Source organism: Lissotriton helveticus, chromosome 10, assembly GCF_964261635.1.
Source record: "Lissotriton helveticus chromosome 10, aLisHel1.1, whole genome shotgun sequence".
Taxonomy (NCBI): Eukaryota; Metazoa; Chordata; class Amphibia; order Caudata; family Salamandridae; genus Lissotriton; species Lissotriton helveticus.
The window spans coordinates 7,171,763-7,190,935 of NC_136071.1; the positions used below are offsets into that span (position 1 = coordinate 7,171,763).

The 19,173-nt window shown below is 49.9% G+C and overlaps 1 protein-coding gene across 1 annotated transcript in view; it reads right to left on the reverse strand.

The window, feature by feature from the left end:
- Positions 1 to 14,921, reverse strand: part of MAGIX (MAGI family member, X-linked) — a 257,646-nt gene extending 242,725 nt beyond the window's left edge. The window contains exon 1 of the mRNA XM_078664524.1: positions 14,651 to 14,921. Coding sequence (XP_078520650.1) covers positions 14,651 to 14,921 — 271 coding nt within the window. The remainder of the gene's footprint in view (positions 1 to 14,650) is intronic.
- Between the last annotated feature and the right edge of the window lie 4,252 nt (positions 14,922 to 19,173).

Consider the following 19,173-nt stretch of genomic DNA (forward strand, 5'->3'; position numbering starts at 1 on the left):
GAGTGAAGACAGACTAATCACCTGTGAAAGTGAAGACAGACTGATCACCTGTGAGAGTGAAGACAGACTGAGCACCTGTGAAAGTGAAGACAGACTGAGCACCTGTGAGAGTGAAGACAGACAGACTGAGCACCTGTGAGAAGAAAGACAGACAGACTGAGCACCTGTGAGAGTGAAGACAGACAGACTGAGCCCCTGTGAGAATAAAGACAGACAGACTGAGCACCTGTGAGAGTGAAGACAGATAGACTGTGCACCTGTGAGAATGAAGACAGACAGCCTGAGCACCTGTGAGAGTGAAGACAGACTGACTGATCACCTGTGAGAGTGAAGACAGACAGACTGAGCATCTGTGAGAGAGAAGACAGACTGAGCACCTGTGAGAGTGAAGACAGACTGATCACCTGTGAGAGTGAAGACAGACTGATAACCTGTGAGAGTGAAGACAGACTAAGCACCTGTGAGAATGAAGACAGACAGACTGAGCACCTGTGAGAATGAAGACAGACAGACTGAGCACCTGTGAGAGTGAAGACAGGCAGACTGAGCACCTGTGAGAGTGAAGACAGCCTGAGCACCTGTGAGAGTGAAGACAGACAGACTGAGCACCTGTGAGAGTGAAGACAGCCTGAGCACCTGTGAGAGTGAAGACAGACAGACTGAGCACTCGTGAGAGTGAAGACAGACAGACTAAGTATCTGTGAGAGTGAAGGCAGACTAAGCACCTGTGAGAGTGAAGACAGACTGATAACCTGTGAGAGTGAAGACAGACTAAGCACATGTGAGAATGAAGACAGACTGAGCACCTGTGAGAATGAAGACAGACGGACTGAGCACCTGTGAGAGTGAAGACAGACAGACTGAGCACCTGTGAGAGTGAAGACAGCCTGAGCACCTGTGAGAGTGAAGACAGACAGACTGAGCACCTGTGAGAGTGAAGACAGACGGACTGAGCACCTGTGAGAGTGAAGACAGACAGACTGAGCACCTGTGAGAGTGAAGGCAGACTGAGCACCTGTGAGAGTGAAGACAGACTGACTGAGCACCTGTGAGAGTGAAGACAGACAGACTAAGTATCTGTGAGAGTGAAGACAGACTGAGCACCTGTGAGAGTGAAGGCAGACTGAGCACCTGTGAGAGTGAAGACAGACTGACTGAGCACCTGTGAGAGTGAAGACAGACAGACTAAGTATCTGTGAGAGTGAAGACAGACTGAGCACCTGTGAGAGTGAAGACAGACGGACTGAGCACCTGTGAGAGTGAAGACTGACAGACTGAGCACCTGTGAGAATGAAGACAGACTAAGCACCTGTGAGAGTGAAGACAGACAGACTGAGCACCTGTGAGAGTGAAGACAGCCTGAGCGCCTGTGAGAGTGAAGACAGACAGACTGAGCACCTGTGAGAGTGAAGACAGACAGACTGAGCACCTGTGAGAGTGAAGACAGCCTGAGCACCAGTGAGAGTGAAGACAGACAGACTGAGCACTCGTGAGAGTGAAGACAGACTAAGCACCTGTGAGAATGAAGACAGACTGATAACCTGTGAGAGTGAAGACAGAGTAAGCACATGTGAGAATGAAGACAGACTGAGCACCTGTGAGAATGAAGACAGACAGACTGAGCACCTGTGAGAGTGAAGACAGACTAAGCACCTGTGAGAGTGAAGGCAGACTAAGCACCTGTGAGAATGAAGAGACAAACTGAGCACCTGTGAGAGTGAAGACAGACTGAGCACCTGTGAGAGTGAAGACAGACTGACCTGTGAGAGTGAAGACAGACTGAGCACCTGTGAGAGTGAAGACAGACAGACTGAGCACCTGTGACAGTGAAGACAGCCTGAGCAGCTGTGAGAGTGAAGACAGACAGACTGAGCACCAGTGAGAGTGTAGACAGACAGACTGAGCACCCGTGAGAGTGAAGACAGCCTGAGCACCTGTGAGAGTGAAGACAGACTGACTGATCACCTGTGAGAGTGAAGACAGTCTGAGCACCTGTGAGAGTGAAGACAGACTGACTGATCACCTGTGAGAGTGAAGACAGACTGACTGATCACCTGTGAGAGTGAAGACAGACTGACTGATCACCTGTGAGAGTGAAGACAGACTGAGCACCTGTGAGAGTGAAGACAGACTGACTGATCACCTGTGAGAGTGAAGACAGACTGACTGATCACCTGTGAGAGTGAAGACAGACAGACTGAGCACCTGTGAGAATGAAGACAGACAGACTAAGCACCTGTGAGAGTGAAGACAGACTAAGCACATGTGAGAATGAAGACAGACAGACTGAGCACCTGTGAGAGTGAAGACAGCCTGAGCACCTGTGAGAGTGAAGACAGACAGACTGAGCACTCGTGAGAGTGAAGACAGACTAAGCACCTGTGAGAGTGAAGACAGACAGACTAAGTATCTGTGAGAGTGAAGGCAGACAAACTGAGCACCTGTGAGAGTGAAGACAGCCTGAGCACCTGTGAGAGTGAAGACAGACAGACTGAGCACCTGTGAGAGTGAAGACAGACAGACTGAGCACCTGTGAGAGTGAAGACAGCTTGAGCACCTGTGAGAGTGAAGACAGACAGACTGAGCACCTGTGAGAATGAAAACATACAGACTAAGCACCTGTGAGATTGAAGACAGACAGACTGAGCACCTGTGAGAGTGAAGACAGCCTGAGCACCTGTGAGAGTGAAGAGAGACAGACTGAGCACCTGTGAGAGGGAAGACAGACAGACTGAGCACCTGTGAGAGTGAAGACAGACAGACTGAGCACTCGTGAGAGTGAAGGCAGACTGAGCACCTGTGAGAGTGAAGACAGACAGACTGAGCACCTGTGAGAGTGAAGACAGACAGACTGAGCACCTGTGAGAGTGAAGACAGACAGACTGAGCACCTGTGAGAGTGAAGACAGCCTGAGCACCTGTGAGAGTGAAGAGAGACAGACTGAGCACCTGTGAGAGTGAAGACAGACAGACTGAGCACCTGTGAGAGTGAAGACAGACAGACTGAGCACTCGTGAGAGTGAAGGCAGACTGAGCACCTGTGAGAGTGAAGACAGACTGACTGATCACCTGTGAGAGTGAAGACAGACAGACTGATCACCTGTGAGAGTGAATACAGACAGACTGAGCATCTGTGAGAGTGAAGAGAGGCTGATAACCTGTGAGAGTGAAGACAGACTGATCACCTGTGAGAGTGAAGACAGACTAAGCACATGTGAGAATGAAGACAGACAAACTGAGCACCTGTGAGAGTGAAGACAGACAGACTGAGCACATGTGAGAGTGAAGACAGACAGACTAAGCACCTGTGAGAATGAAGACAGACAGCCTGAGCACCTGTGAGAGTGAAGACAGACTGACTGATCACCTGTGAGAGTGAAGACAGACAGACTGAGCATCTGTGAGAGAGAAGACAGACTGAGCACCTGTGAGAGTGAAGACAGACTGATCACCTGTGAGAGTGAAGACAGACTGATAACCTGTGAGAGTGAAGACAGACTAAGCACCTGTGAGAATGAAGACAGACAGACTGAGCACCTGTGAGAATGAAGACAGACAGACTGAGCACCTGTGAGAGTGAAGACAGGCAGACTGAGCACCTGTGAGAGTGAAGACAGCCTGAGCACCTGTGAGAGTGAAGACAGACAGACTGAGCACCTGTGAGAGTGAAGACAGCCTGAGCACCTGTGAGAGTGAAGACAGACAGACTGAGCACTCGTGAGAGTGAAGACAGACAGACTAAGTATCTGTGAGAGTGAAGGCAGACTAAGCACCTGTGAGAGTGAAGACAGACTGATAACCTGTGAGAGTGAAGACAGACTAAGCACATGTGAGAATGAAGACAGACTGAGCACCTGTGAGAATGAAGACAGACGGACTGAGCACCTGTGAGAGTGAAGACAGACAGACTGAGCACCTGTGAGAGTGAAGACAGCCTGAGCACCTGTGAGAGTGAAGACAGACAGACTGAGCACCTGTGAGAGTGAAGACAGACGGACTGAGCACCTGTGAGAGTGAAGACAGACAGACTGAGCACCTGTGAGAGTGAAGGCAGACTGAGCACCTGTGAGAGTGAAGACAGACTGACTGAGCACCTGTGAGAGTGAAGACAGACAGACTAAGTATCTGTGAGAGTGAAGACAGACTTAGCACCTGTGAGAGTGAAGGCAGACTGAGCACCTGTGAGAGTGAAGACAGACTGACTGAGCACCTGTGAGAGTGAAGACAGACAGACTAAGTATCTGTGAGAGTGAAGACAGACTGAGCACCTGTGAGAGTGAAGACAGACGGACTGAGCACCTGTGAGAGTGAAGACTGACAGACTGAGCACCTGTGAGAATGAAGACAGACTAAGCACCTGTGAGAGTGAAGACAGACAGACTGAGCACCTGTGAGAGTGAAGACAGCCTGAGCGCCTGTGAGAGTGAAGACAGACAGACTGAGCACCTGTGAGAGTGAAGACAGACAGACTGAGCACCTGTGAGAGTGAAGACAGCCTGAGCACCTGTGAGAGTGAAGACAGACAGACTGAGCACTCGTGAGAGTGAAGACAGACTAAGCACCTGTGAGAATGAAGACAGACTGATAACCTGTGAGAGTGAAGACAGAGTAAGCACATGTGAGAATGAAGACAGACTGAGCACCTGTGAGAATGAAGACAGACAGACTGAGCACCTGTGAGAGTGAAGACAGACTAAGCACCTGTGAGAGTGAAGGCAGACTAAGCACCTGTGAGAATGAAGAGACAAACTGAGCACCTGTGAGAGTGAAGACAGACTGAGCACCTGTGAGAGTGAAGACAGACTGACCTGTGAGAGTGAAGACAGACTGAGCACCTGTGAGAGTGAAGACAGACAGACTGAGCACCTGTGACAGTGAAGACAGCCTGAGCAGCTGTGAGAGTGAAGACAGACAGACTGAGCACCAGTGAGAGTGTAGACAGACAGACTGAGCACCCGTGAGAGTGAAGACAGCCTGAGCACCTGTGAGAGTGAAGACAGACTGACTGATCACCTGTGAGAGTGAAGACAGTCTGAGCACCTGTGAGAGTGAAGACAGACTGACTGATCACCTGTGAGAGTGAAGACAGACTGACTGATCACCTGTGAGAGTGAAGACAGACTGACTGATCACCTGTGAGAGTGAAGACAGACTGAGCACCTGTGAGAGTGAAGACAGACTGACTGATCACCTGTGAGAGTGAAGACAGACTGACTGATCACCTGTGAGAGTGAAGACAGACAGACTGAGCACCTGTGAGAATGAAGACAGACAGACTAAGCACCTGTGAGAGTGAAGACAGACTAAGCACATGTGAGAATGAAGACAGACAGACTGAGCACCTGTGAGAGTGAAGACAGCCTGAGCACCTGTGAGAGTGAAGACAGACAGACTGAGCACTCGTGAGAGTGAAGACAGACTAAGCACCTGTGAGAGTGAAGACAGACAGACTAAGTATCTGTGAGAGTGAAGGCAGACAAACTGAGCACCTGTGAGAGTGAAGACAGCCTGAGCACCTGTGAGAGTGAAGACAGACAGACTGAGCACCTGTGAGAGTGAAGACAGACAGACTGAGCACCTGTGAGAGTGAAGACAGCTTGAGCACCTGTGAGAGTGAAGACAGACAGACTGAGCACCTGTGAGAATGAAAACATACAGACTAAGCACCTGTGAGATTGAAGACAGACAGACTGAGCACCTGTGAGAGTGAAGACAGCCTGAGCACCTGTGAGAGTGAAGAGAGACAGACTGAGCACCTGTGAGAGGGAAGACAGACAGACTGAGCACCTGTGAGAGTGAAGACAGACAGACTGAGCACTCGTGAGAGTGAAGGCAGACTGAGCACCTGTGAGAGTGAAGACAGACAGACTGAGCACCTGTGAGAGTGAAGACAGACAGACTGAGCACCTGTGAGAGTGAAGACAGACAGACTGAGCACCTGTGAGAGTGAAGACAGCCTGAGCACCTGTGAGAGTGAAGAGAGACAGACTGAGCACCTGTGAGAGTGAAGACAGACAGACTGAGCACCTGTGAGAGTGAAGACAGACAGACTGAGCACTCGTGAGAGTGAAGGCAGACTGAGCACCTGTGAGAGTGAAGACAGACTGACTGATCACCTGTGAGAGTGAAGACAGACAGACTGATCACCTGTGAGAGTGAATACAGACAGACTGAGCATCTGTGAGAGTGAAGAGAGGCTGATAACCTGTGAGAGTGAAGACAGACTGATCACCTGTGAGAGTGAAGACAGACTAAGCACATGTGAGAATGAAGACAGACAAACTGAGCACCTGTGAGAGTGAAGACAGACAGACTGAGCACATGTGAGAGTGAAGACAGACAGACTAAGCACATGTGAGAATGAAGACAGACTGAGCACCTGTGAGAGTGAAGACAGACAGACTGAGCACCTGTGAGAATGAAGACAGACTAAGCACCTGTGAGAGTGAAGGCAGACTAAGCACCTGTGAGAATGAAGACAGACAAACTGAGCACCTGTGAGAGTGAAGACAGACAGACTAAGCACATGTGAGAATGAAGACAGACTGAGCACCTGTGAGAGTGAAGACAGACAGACTGAGCACCTGTGAGAATGAAGACAGACTAAGCACCTGTGAGAGTGAAGGCCGACTAAGCACATGTGAGAATGAAGACAGACAAACTGAGCACCTGTGAGAGTGAAGACAGACAGACTGAGCACCTGTGAGAGTGAAGACAGACAGACTAAGCCCATGTGAGAATGAAGACAGACTGAGCACCTGTGAGAGTGAAGACAGACAGACTGAGCACCTGTGAGAATGAAAACATACAGACTAAGCACCTGTGAGAGTGAAGACAGCCTGAGCACCTGTGAGAGTGAAAACATACAGACTGAGCACCTGTGAGAGTGAAGACAGACAGACTGAGCAACTGTGAGAGTGAAGACAGCCTGAGCACCTGTGAGAGTGAAAACATACAGACTGAGCACCTGTGAGAGTGAAGACAGACAGACTGAGCAACTGTGAGAGTGAAGACAGACAGACTGAGCACCTGTGAGAGTGAAGACAGACAGACTGAGCACTCGTGAGAGTGAAGGCAGACTGAGCACCTGTGAGAGTGAAGACAGACTGACTGATCACCTGTGAGAGTGAAGACAGACAGACTGATCACCTGTGAGAGTGAAGACAGACAGACCGAGCATCTGTGAGAGTGAAGAGAGGCTGATAACCTGTGAGAGTGAAGACAGACTGATCACCTGTGAGAGTGAAGACAGACTAAGCACATGTGAGAATGAAGACAGACAAACTGAGCACCTGTGAGAGTGAAGACAGACAGACTGAGCACATGTGAGAGTGAAGACAGACAGACTAAGCACATGTGAGAATGAAGACAGACTGAGCACCTGTGAGAGTGAAGACAGACAGACTGAGCACCTGTGAGAATGAAGACAGACTAAGCACCTGTGAGAGTGAAGGCAGACTAAGCACCTGTGAGAATGAAGACAGACAAACTGAGCACCTGTGAGAGTGAAGACAGACAGACTAAGCACATGTGAGAATGAAGACAGACTGAGCACCTGTGAGAGTGAAGACAGACAGACTGAGCACCTGTGAGAGTGAAGACAGACTAAGCACCTGTAAGAGTGAAGGCCGACTAAGCACATGTGAGAATGAAGACAGACAAACTGAGCACCTGTGAGAGTGAAGACAGACAGACTGAGCACCTGTGAGAGTGAAGACAGACAGACTAAGCCCATGTGAGAATGAAGACAGACTGAGCACCTGTGAGAGTGAAGACAGACAGACTGGGCACCTGTGAGAATGAAAACATACAGACTAAGCACCTGTGAGAGTGAAGACAGCCTGAGCACCTGTGAGAGTGATAACATACAGACTGAGCACCTGTGAGAGTGAAGACAGACAGACTGAGCAACTGTGAGAGTGAAGACAGACAGACTGAGCACCTGTGAGAGTGAAGACAGACAGACTGAGCACTCGTGAGAGTGAAGGCAGACTGAGCACCTGTGAGAGTGAAGACAAACTGACTGATCACCTGTGAGAGTGAAGACAGACTGACTGATCACCTGTGAGAGTGAAGACAGACAGACTGATCACCTGTGAGAGTGAAGACAGACAGACTGAGCATCTGTGAGAGTGAAGAGAGACTGATAACCTGTGAGAGTGAAGACAGACTGATCACCTATGAGAGTGAAGACAGACTAAGCACATGTGAGAATGAAGACAGACAAACTGAGCACCTGTGAGAGTGAAGACAGACAGACTGAGCACATGTGAGAATGAAGACAGACTGAGCACCTGTGAGAGTGAAGACAGACAGACTGAGCACCTGTGAGAATGAAGACAGACTAAGCACCTGTGAGAGTGAAGACAGACTGAGCACCTGTGAGAGTGAAGACAGACTGAGCACCGGTGAGAGTGAAGTCAGACAAACTGAGCACCTGTGAGAGTGAAGACAGACAGACTGAGCACCTGTGAGAATGAAGACAGACTAAGCACCTGTGAGAGTGAAGACAGACAGACTGAGCACCTGTGAGAGTGCAGCGGAGGCTGAGGGTACACCGTGGCACATTGCAGAGGTCTGAGGGGTGTGAAGACGAGGTGGTTTGGAGATGTGGGTGAAGGTCCGCACCACCGACTATCGGTAAGATATATAGCATGCCGCGAGTGGGGTGCTCACACCAGCGATGGCTTGAATGTGACTATTTGGGACATTCTCACCCACAAAATGTAACTGTATTAGATTAGATATGGGTCCACTTCCCACGTGCACGATGCCGCTAGATCCTTCATTTTGTAATCGATGTCACTTAGATGGATGCACGGGCCGCAACTATTGAAGGGCCTCGGACATGCTTCACCGCAGCAACCCCTCACATTAGCCCCTATTTTAGGTCTCGCCTAGGCAGCGTTTGCGCTGTCTCTGCGATACATGGGGTATTCAGGATGTGTGCATAAAGCTTCGCCCACTTCCCTTCCATCTTTTTAATTGGCTCCTGTCCCTGTCCCTTGTAAATGGTGGCTTTTCATTGGTCAAAAGGCTTAATGGTTCCTCCTTAGTACCGCCTTGTCTCTTCTTGTAACCTCCCATGAGGACACCCCCTGTTACATGTGTTGTTACTCCGTAAGTCTTAATTATAGCCTCAATGGACTATGGGCCAGATGTAGGTCGCCAATTACTGGTCGGTAACGGCCGATTTCGGCCGTTACCGACCGGTATTTGGGAATTGACATGTAGGGGGCATTTTATTTACAGAATCGGTAATTTTACCGATTCGGTAAATATACAGAGTCGGTAAAATACCGAATCGGTAAATTTACCGATTCTGTAAATCAATATGTAGGTGGCACTGTAATCAGTGCCACAGGCCCTTACCGAATCGTTATTTTCCATGGAATACTATTCCATGGTCAATAACGAATTCCTGTGTACATGCACATCTGTGCATGTACACCGGTGCCATGTGGCACACAGACATGCCCTAAGGGCATGTATGTGTGTCACATTGCACACAAGCCAGAAACAGGGGATGCAACAGGGTGTCAAAGCGACACGCTGTCCCCCTTGTCAATTCGGTATTTTTACCGATTCGGTATTTACCAAATCGGTATCTGCCATTGAATCCTATGGGCTTCAAGGCACATAGGAATCAATGGCAAATACAGAATCGGTAAATACCGAATCCTACCGATTCGGTATTTTTACCGAATTTTTTTCCTACATAGCAATTACCGAATAGTGAATACCAAATCGGTAAAATTCGGTATTTACCATTCGGTAATTTGCTATTACCTACATCTAGGCCCAAGTTCTTAAAAGACTTCAGGTAGGGCACACACTTGGTCCTAAGAGAGGTGGCAGTGGTTACTTCACTTGCAAGAACATCTCACATTTATATGAGGGCGTCTATTCATTTCCCTTCATCAGCTCCACACAGAGTAGAACCTAATCCGGAATTAACATAATAATTCTTTTGTCACATTTCAAAGCTACTAATTGTATATATGGACATAGCTAGTCGAATGTACTTGTGGTACTGCCTTCCATGCAATGCATTATGGGTAGGGTGGATTTATCATATCTTCTGCAGGCTGCAGTACCATAAGTGCCCAAAAGAGGTCCTCTGGGACCTGTTTTGGCCACATATGGTACTACACCCTGTAACATGGCTCGTTAAAAACCATTGGCATTTATAATACCAATAACTCCAACTTTGCAGGGTGCAGCACTACATGTGGCCAAAAGAACTCCCATGGGACCACTTTTGGCCACATATGGTTCTAATCTGCACCCTGCAACATGGCTCGGTAAAACAAGCATTTGCAATGCAATAGGTCTCACATTTTCTCGAGTTTAAACTATTGGCATTGTAAATAACAATGCCTTTTATTCATATTTTGGTTTTTAAAACATAAATAAAAGGCATTGTCATTTACAATGCCAATAGCTTAAAATTGCGTGAATGCGAGACCTATTGCATTGCAAATGCTTGTTATACTCTTATGATTAGTATGTCATTGTTTTCAGTTTTTGTTATTGTTGTTAAATTGGGCAGTTGTTTATATTGATTAGCTGTTGCCCCCCCCCCCCGCTTGGAGCCTGGGAGGGTGGGACACTGGGACTCATAGGAGGGGACAGCGACTGGGGAGGTTTTCCCCTAAAAAGCTTCTGATTCCTCAGCGTTCATTCTTTTCATGAGGTAGCATCCATGACAGGTCCCGCTAGACTCCGACATTTGAGTGGCAGGGTGGTGTCACCAGGGGTGAGTTGGATGAGAAAAGGCCTTTGAAACCCTGGCATGGCCATACTTGTGGGATGTCCTAGCATGTATGAGTTTGGGTACTGAATATGTGTCATGATGGGAGCCTGTATGAAGTGACACTGACGGGAGCCTGTATGAAGTGACACTGACGGGAGCCTGTATGGAGTGACACTGACGGGAGCCTGTATGAAGTGACACTGACGGGAGCCTGTATGGAGTGACACTGATGGGAGCCTGTATGAAGTGACACTGAAGGGAGCCTGTATGGAGTGACACTGACGGGAGCCTGTATGAAGTGACACTGACAGGAGTCTGTATGACGTGACACTGATGGGAGCCTGAATGAAGTGACACTGACAGGAGTCTGTATGGAGTGACACTGATGGGAGCCTGTATGAAGTGACACTGATGGGAGCCTGTATGAAGTGACGCTGACGGGAGCCTGTATGAAGTGACACTGATGGGAGCCTGAATGAAGTGACGCTGACGGGAGCCTGTATGAAGTGACACTGATGGGAGCCTGAATGAAGTGACACTGACAGGAGTCTGTATGGAGTGACACTGATGGGAGCCTGTATGAAGTGACACTGAAGGGAGCCTGTATGAAGTGACACTGACGGGAGCCTGTATGGAGTGACACTGATGGGAGCCTGTATGGAGTGACACTGACGGGAGCCTGTATGAAGTGACGCTGACGTGAGCCTGTATGGAGTGACACTGATGGGAGCCTGTATGGAGTGACACTGACGGGAGCCTGTATGAAGTGACACTGATGGGAGCCTGTATGGAGTGACACTGATGGGAGCCTGTATGAAATGACACTGACGGGAGCCTGTATGGAGTGACACTGATGGGAGCCTGTATGAAGTGACACTGATGGGAGCCTGTATGGAGTGACACTGACGGGAGCCTGTATGAAGTGACACTGACGGGAGCCTGTATGGAGTGACACTGATGGGAGCCTGTATGAAGTGACACTGAAGGGAGCCTGTATGGAGTGACACTGATGGGAGCCTGTATGAAGTGACACTGATGGGAGCCTGTATGGAGTGACACTGACGGGAGCCTGTATGGAGTGACACTGACGGGAGCCTGTATGAAGTGACACTGATGGGAGCCTGTATGAAGTGACACTGACGGGAGCCTGTATGAAGTGACACTGACGGGAGCCTGTATGGAGTGACACTGACGGGAGCCTGTATGAAGTGACACTGACGGGAGCCTGTATGAAGTGACACTGATGGGAGCCTGTATGAAGTGACACTGAAGGGAGCCTGTATGGAGTGACACTGACGGGAGCCTGTATGAAGTGACACTGACAGGAGTCTGTATGGAGTGACACTGATGGGAGCCTGTATGAAGTGACACTGAAGGGAGCCTGTATGAAGTGACACTGACGGGAGCCTGTATGGAGTGACACTGATGGGAGCCTGTATGAAGTGACACTGAAGGGAGCCTGTATGAAGTGACACTGAAGGGAGCCTGTATGGAGTGACACTGATGGGAGCCTGTATGAAGTGACACTGAAGGGAGCCTGTATGAAGTGACACTGAAGGGAGCCTGTATGAAGTGACACTGAAGGGAGTTTGTATGAAGTGAAACTGATGGGGGCCTGTATGAAGTGACGCTGACGGGAGCCTGTATGAAGTGACACTGATGGGAGCCTGTATGGAGTGACACTGACGGGAGCCTGTATGAAGTGACACTGACGGGAGCCTGTATGGAGTGACACTGATGGGAGCCTGTATGAAGTGACACTGAAGGGAGCCTGTATGGAGTGACACTGATGGGAGCCTGTATGAAGTGACACTGATGGGAGCCTGTATGGAGTGACACTGACGGGAGCCTGTATGAAGGGACACTGATGGGAGCCTGTATGAAGTGACACTGATGGGAGCCTGTATGGAGTGACACTGACGGGAGCCTGTATGGAGTGACACTGACGGGAGCCTGTATGAAGTGACACTGATGGGAGCCTGTATGAAGTGACACTGACGGGAGCCTGTATGAAGTGACACTGACGGGAGCCTGTATGAAGTGACACTGACGGGAGCCTGTATGAAGTGACACTGATGGGAGCCTGTATGAAGTGACACTGATGGGAGCCTGTATGAAGTGACACTGACGGGAGCCTGTATGAAGTGACACTGATGGGAGCCTGTATGAAGTGACACTGACGGGAGCCTGTATGAAGTGACACTGATGGGAGCCTATATGAAGTGACACTGATGGGAGCCTGTATGAAGTGACACTGATGGGAGCCTGTATGGAGTGACACTGACGGGAGCCTGTATGGAGTGACACTGACGGGAGCCTGTATGAAGTGACACTGATGGGAGCCTGTATGAAGTGACACTGATGGGAGCCTGCATGAAGTGACACTGACGGGAGCCTGTATGAAGTGACACTGACGGGAGCCTGTATGGAGTGACACTGATGGGAGCCTGTATGAAGTGACACTGATGGGAGCCTGTATGGAGTGACACTGATGGGAGCCTGTATGAAAAGACACTGACGGGAGCCTGTATGAAATGACACTGATAGGAGCCTGTATGGAGTGACACTGACGGGAGCCTGTATGAAGAGACACTGACGGGAGCCAGCCTGTATGAAGTGACACAGACGGGAGCCTGTAGGAAGTGACACTGATGGGAGCCTGTATGAAGTGACACTGACGGGAGCCTGTAGGAAGTGACACTGACGGGAGCCTGTATGAAGTGACACTGACGGGAGCCTGTATGGAGTGACACTGACGGGAGCCTGTTTGAAGTGATGCTGACGGGAGCCTGTATGAAGTGACACTGATGGGAGCCTGTGTGAAGTAACGCTGACGGGAGCCTGTATGAAGCGACACTGATGGAAGCCTGTATGAAGTGACGCTGATGGGAGCCTGTATGAAGTGACACTGACGGGAGCCTATACGAAGTGACCAGTACAGTACAGACCGGTGCTACAGAGTATGACACGTACCGGTGCCGTACAGGCCGGAGATACGGGTGTGACACACACCACTATAGTAGACCTGGCTTGGCAGTTAGGTCTGGACTGTTCCCATGAGGCACAGGGTCAAGACTGATTTGCATACAGCTGGGTCTGAACTGAGGTGGTGAAGTGAGCTAAAGAAGGATGGAATCAACCCAGATCTGTGACTGGGGGTGAGTGTCGGAAAAGTTTCAGGGCTCCGTCCATCATCTCCTTGTGTTTGCTTTGTTCGCCATAAGTGTGGCAGGGTATGCTCAGACGTGAGTCCCTTGCTCACTCTGCCACTGGATTCAAGCAAGCCGGGCTGAAGACGACTGGAATGCCAGAAACCAGTCCGGAAGCTTGTTTCCGGTCCAGGGAAAGCATGGCTTGGCAGTTCGGGCTGGACTGTTCCCATGATGCACAGGGTCAGACTGATTTGCATATGGCCATGTCTGAACTGGGGTGGCAGAGTGAGCTGAAGAACGGTGATGGATTAAACCCAGATCTGTTGACTGGGTGTGTGTGTTTGATTGGTTCAGATGCTCCGTCCATCACCACCCCCTTTTGTACCGCTTTGGCTGCCATAAGTTGACAGCGTATGCAGTCCCTTACTCACTTTGCCACTGGATTCAAGCAAGCCGGGCTGAAGACGGCTGTAATGCCAGAAACTGTCCAGGGAAGGCATGGCTTGGCAGTTCGGTGCTGGACTGTTCCCATGAGGCACAGTGCCAAGGCTGATTTGCATATGGCCATGTCTGAAATGGGGTGGAGAAGTGAGGGTGTGACGGTATAATACAGTCCAGGTCCTATAGGGTGTGACAATAGTGCAGTACAGGGTGTGACACAGACCAGTATAGCACAGGCCTCTTGTACAGGGTGTTGCACGCGCCTGTATGGGACAGGCTACAGTGTAAAGGAGGTGACTTACCTGGTGCAACGGTGCGAAGCCTGATGGGGTCTTTGCAGCTCCGCAGGACGCCCCGTGTGTCGCCCAGCGTCAGCCCTAACACCGGGGCACCGTTCACCTCCAGCAGCAGGTCGCCCTTGTGCACGGCCCCATTCAGCTGAGGTCCACCGGGCACCGTGGCCAGGTAGGGAAACTGGCCCCGGTCAGCTCCACCACCAAGGGTCACCCCCAGCTCTCCGGCTGGACCTCGTGCGAGCCGGCTCTCCCGCACGCGCTTCCACCAGGGTGTCATGGGAGATGGTGGTGTCAGGGGCGGTCCTTTGGCATGGCGCCGAAGGGGGTGGTCTGGGAACAAGCACAGCAGCAAGTTTGGTGCAACATCACTGCCTCCGGGTACCTGCAAGAGATCAAGAGTGTCAGTGAGACCGAGGCGAGGCCATGTCTGCCGCGCTCTTGTGCAAAGGTAACCACTGGTACAAAGGTAACCACTAGTGGAAAGGTAAACGCTGGTGCAAAGGTAACCACTGGTGCGTGCAAAGGTATCCACTGGTGCAAAGGTAATCGCTGGTGCAAAGGTAATAAATGGTGAAAAGGTAACCACTGGTGCAAAGGTAAACGCTGGTGCAAAGGTAACCACTATTGCAAAGGTAACCACTGGTGCAAAGGTAATCGCTGGTGCAAAGGTAATCACTGGTGAAAAGGTAACCACTACTGAAAAGGTAAACGCTGGTGCAAACATAACTACTGGTGCAAAGGTAACCGATGGTGCAATGATAACCACTGGTGCAAATGTAACCACTGGTACAAAGGTAACCACTGATGCAAAGATAGCCACTGGTGCAAAGGTAACTAACGGTGCAAAGGTAACCACTGATGCACAGGTAACCACTGGTGCAAAGATAACCACTGCTGCACAGGTAACCACTTGTGCAAAGGTAACCACTACTGAAAAGGTAAACGCTGGTGCAAAGATAACTACTGGTGCAAAGGTAACCGATGGTGCAAAGGTAACCACTGATGCAAATGTAAGCGCTAGTGCAAAGGTAAACACTGATGCAGATAAAACCACTGGTGCAAAGATAGCCACTGGTGCAAAGGTAACCGCTAGTTCAAAGATAACCACTGATACAAAGGTAACCACTGGTGCAAAGGTAACCGCTGGTGCAATGATAACCATTGGTGCAAATGTAACCACTAGTGCAAGGTTACCACTGGTGAAAAGGTAACCATTGGTGAAAAGGTAATCATTAGTGCAAAGGTAAACGCTGATACAAAGGTAACCCCTGGTGCAAATGTAAACACTAGTGCAAATGGAACCACTGATGCAGACGTAAACACTGATGCAGACGTAACCGCTGGTGCAAAGGTAAGCACTGGTGCAAATGTAACCGCTGGTGTAAAGGTAACCACTGATGCAAAGATAACCACTGGTGCAAAAGTAACTAACGGTGCAAAGGTAACCACTGATGCACAGGTAACCACTGGTGCAAAGATAACCACTGCTGCACAGGTAACCACTGGCGCAAATGTAACCACTGATGCACAGGTAACCACTGGTGCAAAGGTAACCACTGATGCAAAGGTAACCACTGATGCAAAGGTAACCACTGATGCAAAGGTAACCACTGATGCACAGGTGACCACTGATGAAAAGGTAACCACTGATGCAAAGGTAAGCACTGATGCAAAGGTAAGCACTGGTGCAAAGGTAAGCACTGGTGCAAAGGTAAGCACTGGTGCAAAGGTAAGCACTGATGCAAAGGTAAGCACTGGTGCAAAGGTAAGCGCTAGCCAAATTTATTTATTTTTATTTATTTATTGAGTTTTATATAGCGCTGGCTAGACCCGTAGGTATCAGAGCGCTTTACATGAGGATCAGTGAATTACAGGTTACAAGTTACATTTGTTACAAAGCATAATCAAACATAGGATTAAAAAGCAGTGTTAAGGTAAATTCGTCAGAGGAGGGGGAGGAAGGAGACAAAACAGGGAGACGGGGAGAAACTGTGCTCAATGTCCAGCTGGGTAGGTGACGGTCAAGGGGATGAACCAGTGCCGATCTTCTCTACAGCTGGCACCGGGCATCGGCCATAATGCTCAGACTCTTCTGTCAGGGGGTGAGGTGGAAGGAAGACAAAACAGGGAGATGGGGAGAGGCTGAGCCGGATGTCCGGTTGGGAGTTGGAGAGATGAGAAACCCACAGTCCAAACAAAATCCAGATGGGCATGGGGATATTGTTTCTGTGATTATCAAGGCACCATCAGCAGGAGGCTCGATAGCCGGGAGAGGCAGACGCCAGAGAGCTGGAGAGGACAGCGGGCCGAACAGGGGTAGGGGGCGGGTACCTTCTAAGAGTCAGGCCTTTTCCTGGCCCGATCGTGCAGTAGACATCACGTCCTTGAATTGCCCCTAGGATGGAGCGCCTATGTAAAGGGTGATCAGAAGGGATACCCCAACAGCTCCATTTAGGAGTGGCCCGGAGCCTCCGGAGTCCCCCTCGGAGGTGGTCAAGACTGGTCCCAGTCGCCATCTTGAAGTCAGACACTGCCCTGAGAAGGCTCTGCAAAGAATAAATTGGCCTCAACCAAGTCCCTCGGCTCGATCTCTATATCAGGTGCACTTCCTAACTTTGGGGGCAATTGTGGGCACAGCGCTTGTTCCTCGTTCCAGAGTTATCTGTGTCTTGCCCCTAGGAGTCACCCTCGCAAGGCTCAAGCGGTGCACGCTGAAATCGCAAAGTGGTACATGCTTTTGTGTCTCGCCCGCTTCTACCCTTCTCTGCAGCATTTTAGGCCACTCAACGTCGGTCCTGCGGTCAGTGGCACAGCGCGGGCACTCCTATCGTTCCATTCCCCTCTGAAGCAAGCGGCGGCCAGTGGGCTTGTTGGGACAGTTGATCCCAATCCCTGTTTAAAGGATATCTGCTGGTTCGCGAGAGGTCCCCGAATCTTTAGCCCTCTCCATGGCCCAACGATACTCCTACCGAAGTCCCGGTAACCACTGGTGCAAAGGTAAGCACTGGTGCAAAGGTAAGCACTGATGCACAGGTAACCACTGATGCCAAGGTGACCACTGATGCAAAGGTGACCACTGATGCAAAGGAAACCACTGATGCAAAGGTAACCACTGGTGCAAAGGTAACCACTGATGGATGCACAGGTGACCACTGATGCAAAGATAAGCACTGATGCAAAGGTAAGCACTGATGCAAAGGAAACCACTGATGCAAAGGTAACCACTGGTGCAAAGGTAAGCACTGGCGCAAAGGTAACCACTGACCCAGAGGTAACCACTGACGCAAAGGTAACCACTGGTGCAAAGGTAAGCACTGATGCTAAAGTAACCACTGATGCCAAGGTGACCACTGATGCAAAGGTGACCACTGATGCAAAGGAAACCTCTGATGCAAAGGTAACCACTGGTGCAAAGGTAAGCACTGATGCAAAGGTAAGCACTGATGCAAAGGTAACCACTGGTGCAAAGGTAAGCACTGGTGAAAAGGTAACCACTGATGCAAAGAAAACCACTGGTGGACAGGTAAGCACTGGTGCAAAGGTAAGCACTGGTGCAAAGGTAACCACGGATGCAAAGGTAACCTCTGGTGCAAAGGCAAGCACCGGTGCAAAGGTAAGCACTGCTGCAAAGATAAGCACTGGTGCAAAGGTAACCACTGATGGATGCACAGGTGACCACTGATGCAAAGGTAAGCACTGATGCAAAGGTAAGCACTGACGCAAAGGTAACCACTGGTGCAAAGGTAAGCACTGATGCAAAAGTAACCACTGATGCAAAGGTAACCACTGGTGCAAAGGTAAGCACTGGTGAAAAGGTAACCACTGATGCAAAGAAAACCACTGGTGGACAGGTAAGCACTGGTGCAAAGGTAAGCACTGGTGCAAAGGTAACCACAGATGCAAAGGTAGCCTCTGGTGCAAAGGCAAGCACCGGTGCAAAGGTAAGCACTGCTGCAAAGATAAGCACTGGTGCAAAGGTAACCACTGATGGATGCACAGGTGACCACTGATGCAAAGGTAAGCACTGGTGCAAATGTAAGCACTCGTGCAAAGGTAACCACTGATGCACAGGTAACCACTGGTGCAAAGGTAAGCACTGGTGCAAAGGTAACCACTGATGCAAAGGTAACCACTGATGCACAGGTAACCACTGGTGCAAAGGTAAGCACTGATACAAAGGTAACCACGGATGCACAGGTGACCACTGATGCAAAGGTAAACACTGGTGCACAGGTAACCACTGGTGCAAAGGTAAGCACTGGTGAAAAGGTAAGCACTGGTGCAAAGGTAAACACTAATACAAAGGTAACCACTGATGCAAAGGTGACCACTAATGCAAAGGTAAGCACTGGTGCACAGGTAACCACTGGTGCAAAGGTAAGCACTGGTGCAAAGGTAAGCACTGGTGCAAAGGTAAGCACTGGTGCAAAAGGTAACCACTGGTACAAAGGTAACCAATGATGCACAGGTGACCACTGGTGCAAATGTAAGAACTGATGCAAAGATAACCACTGATGCAAAGGAAACCA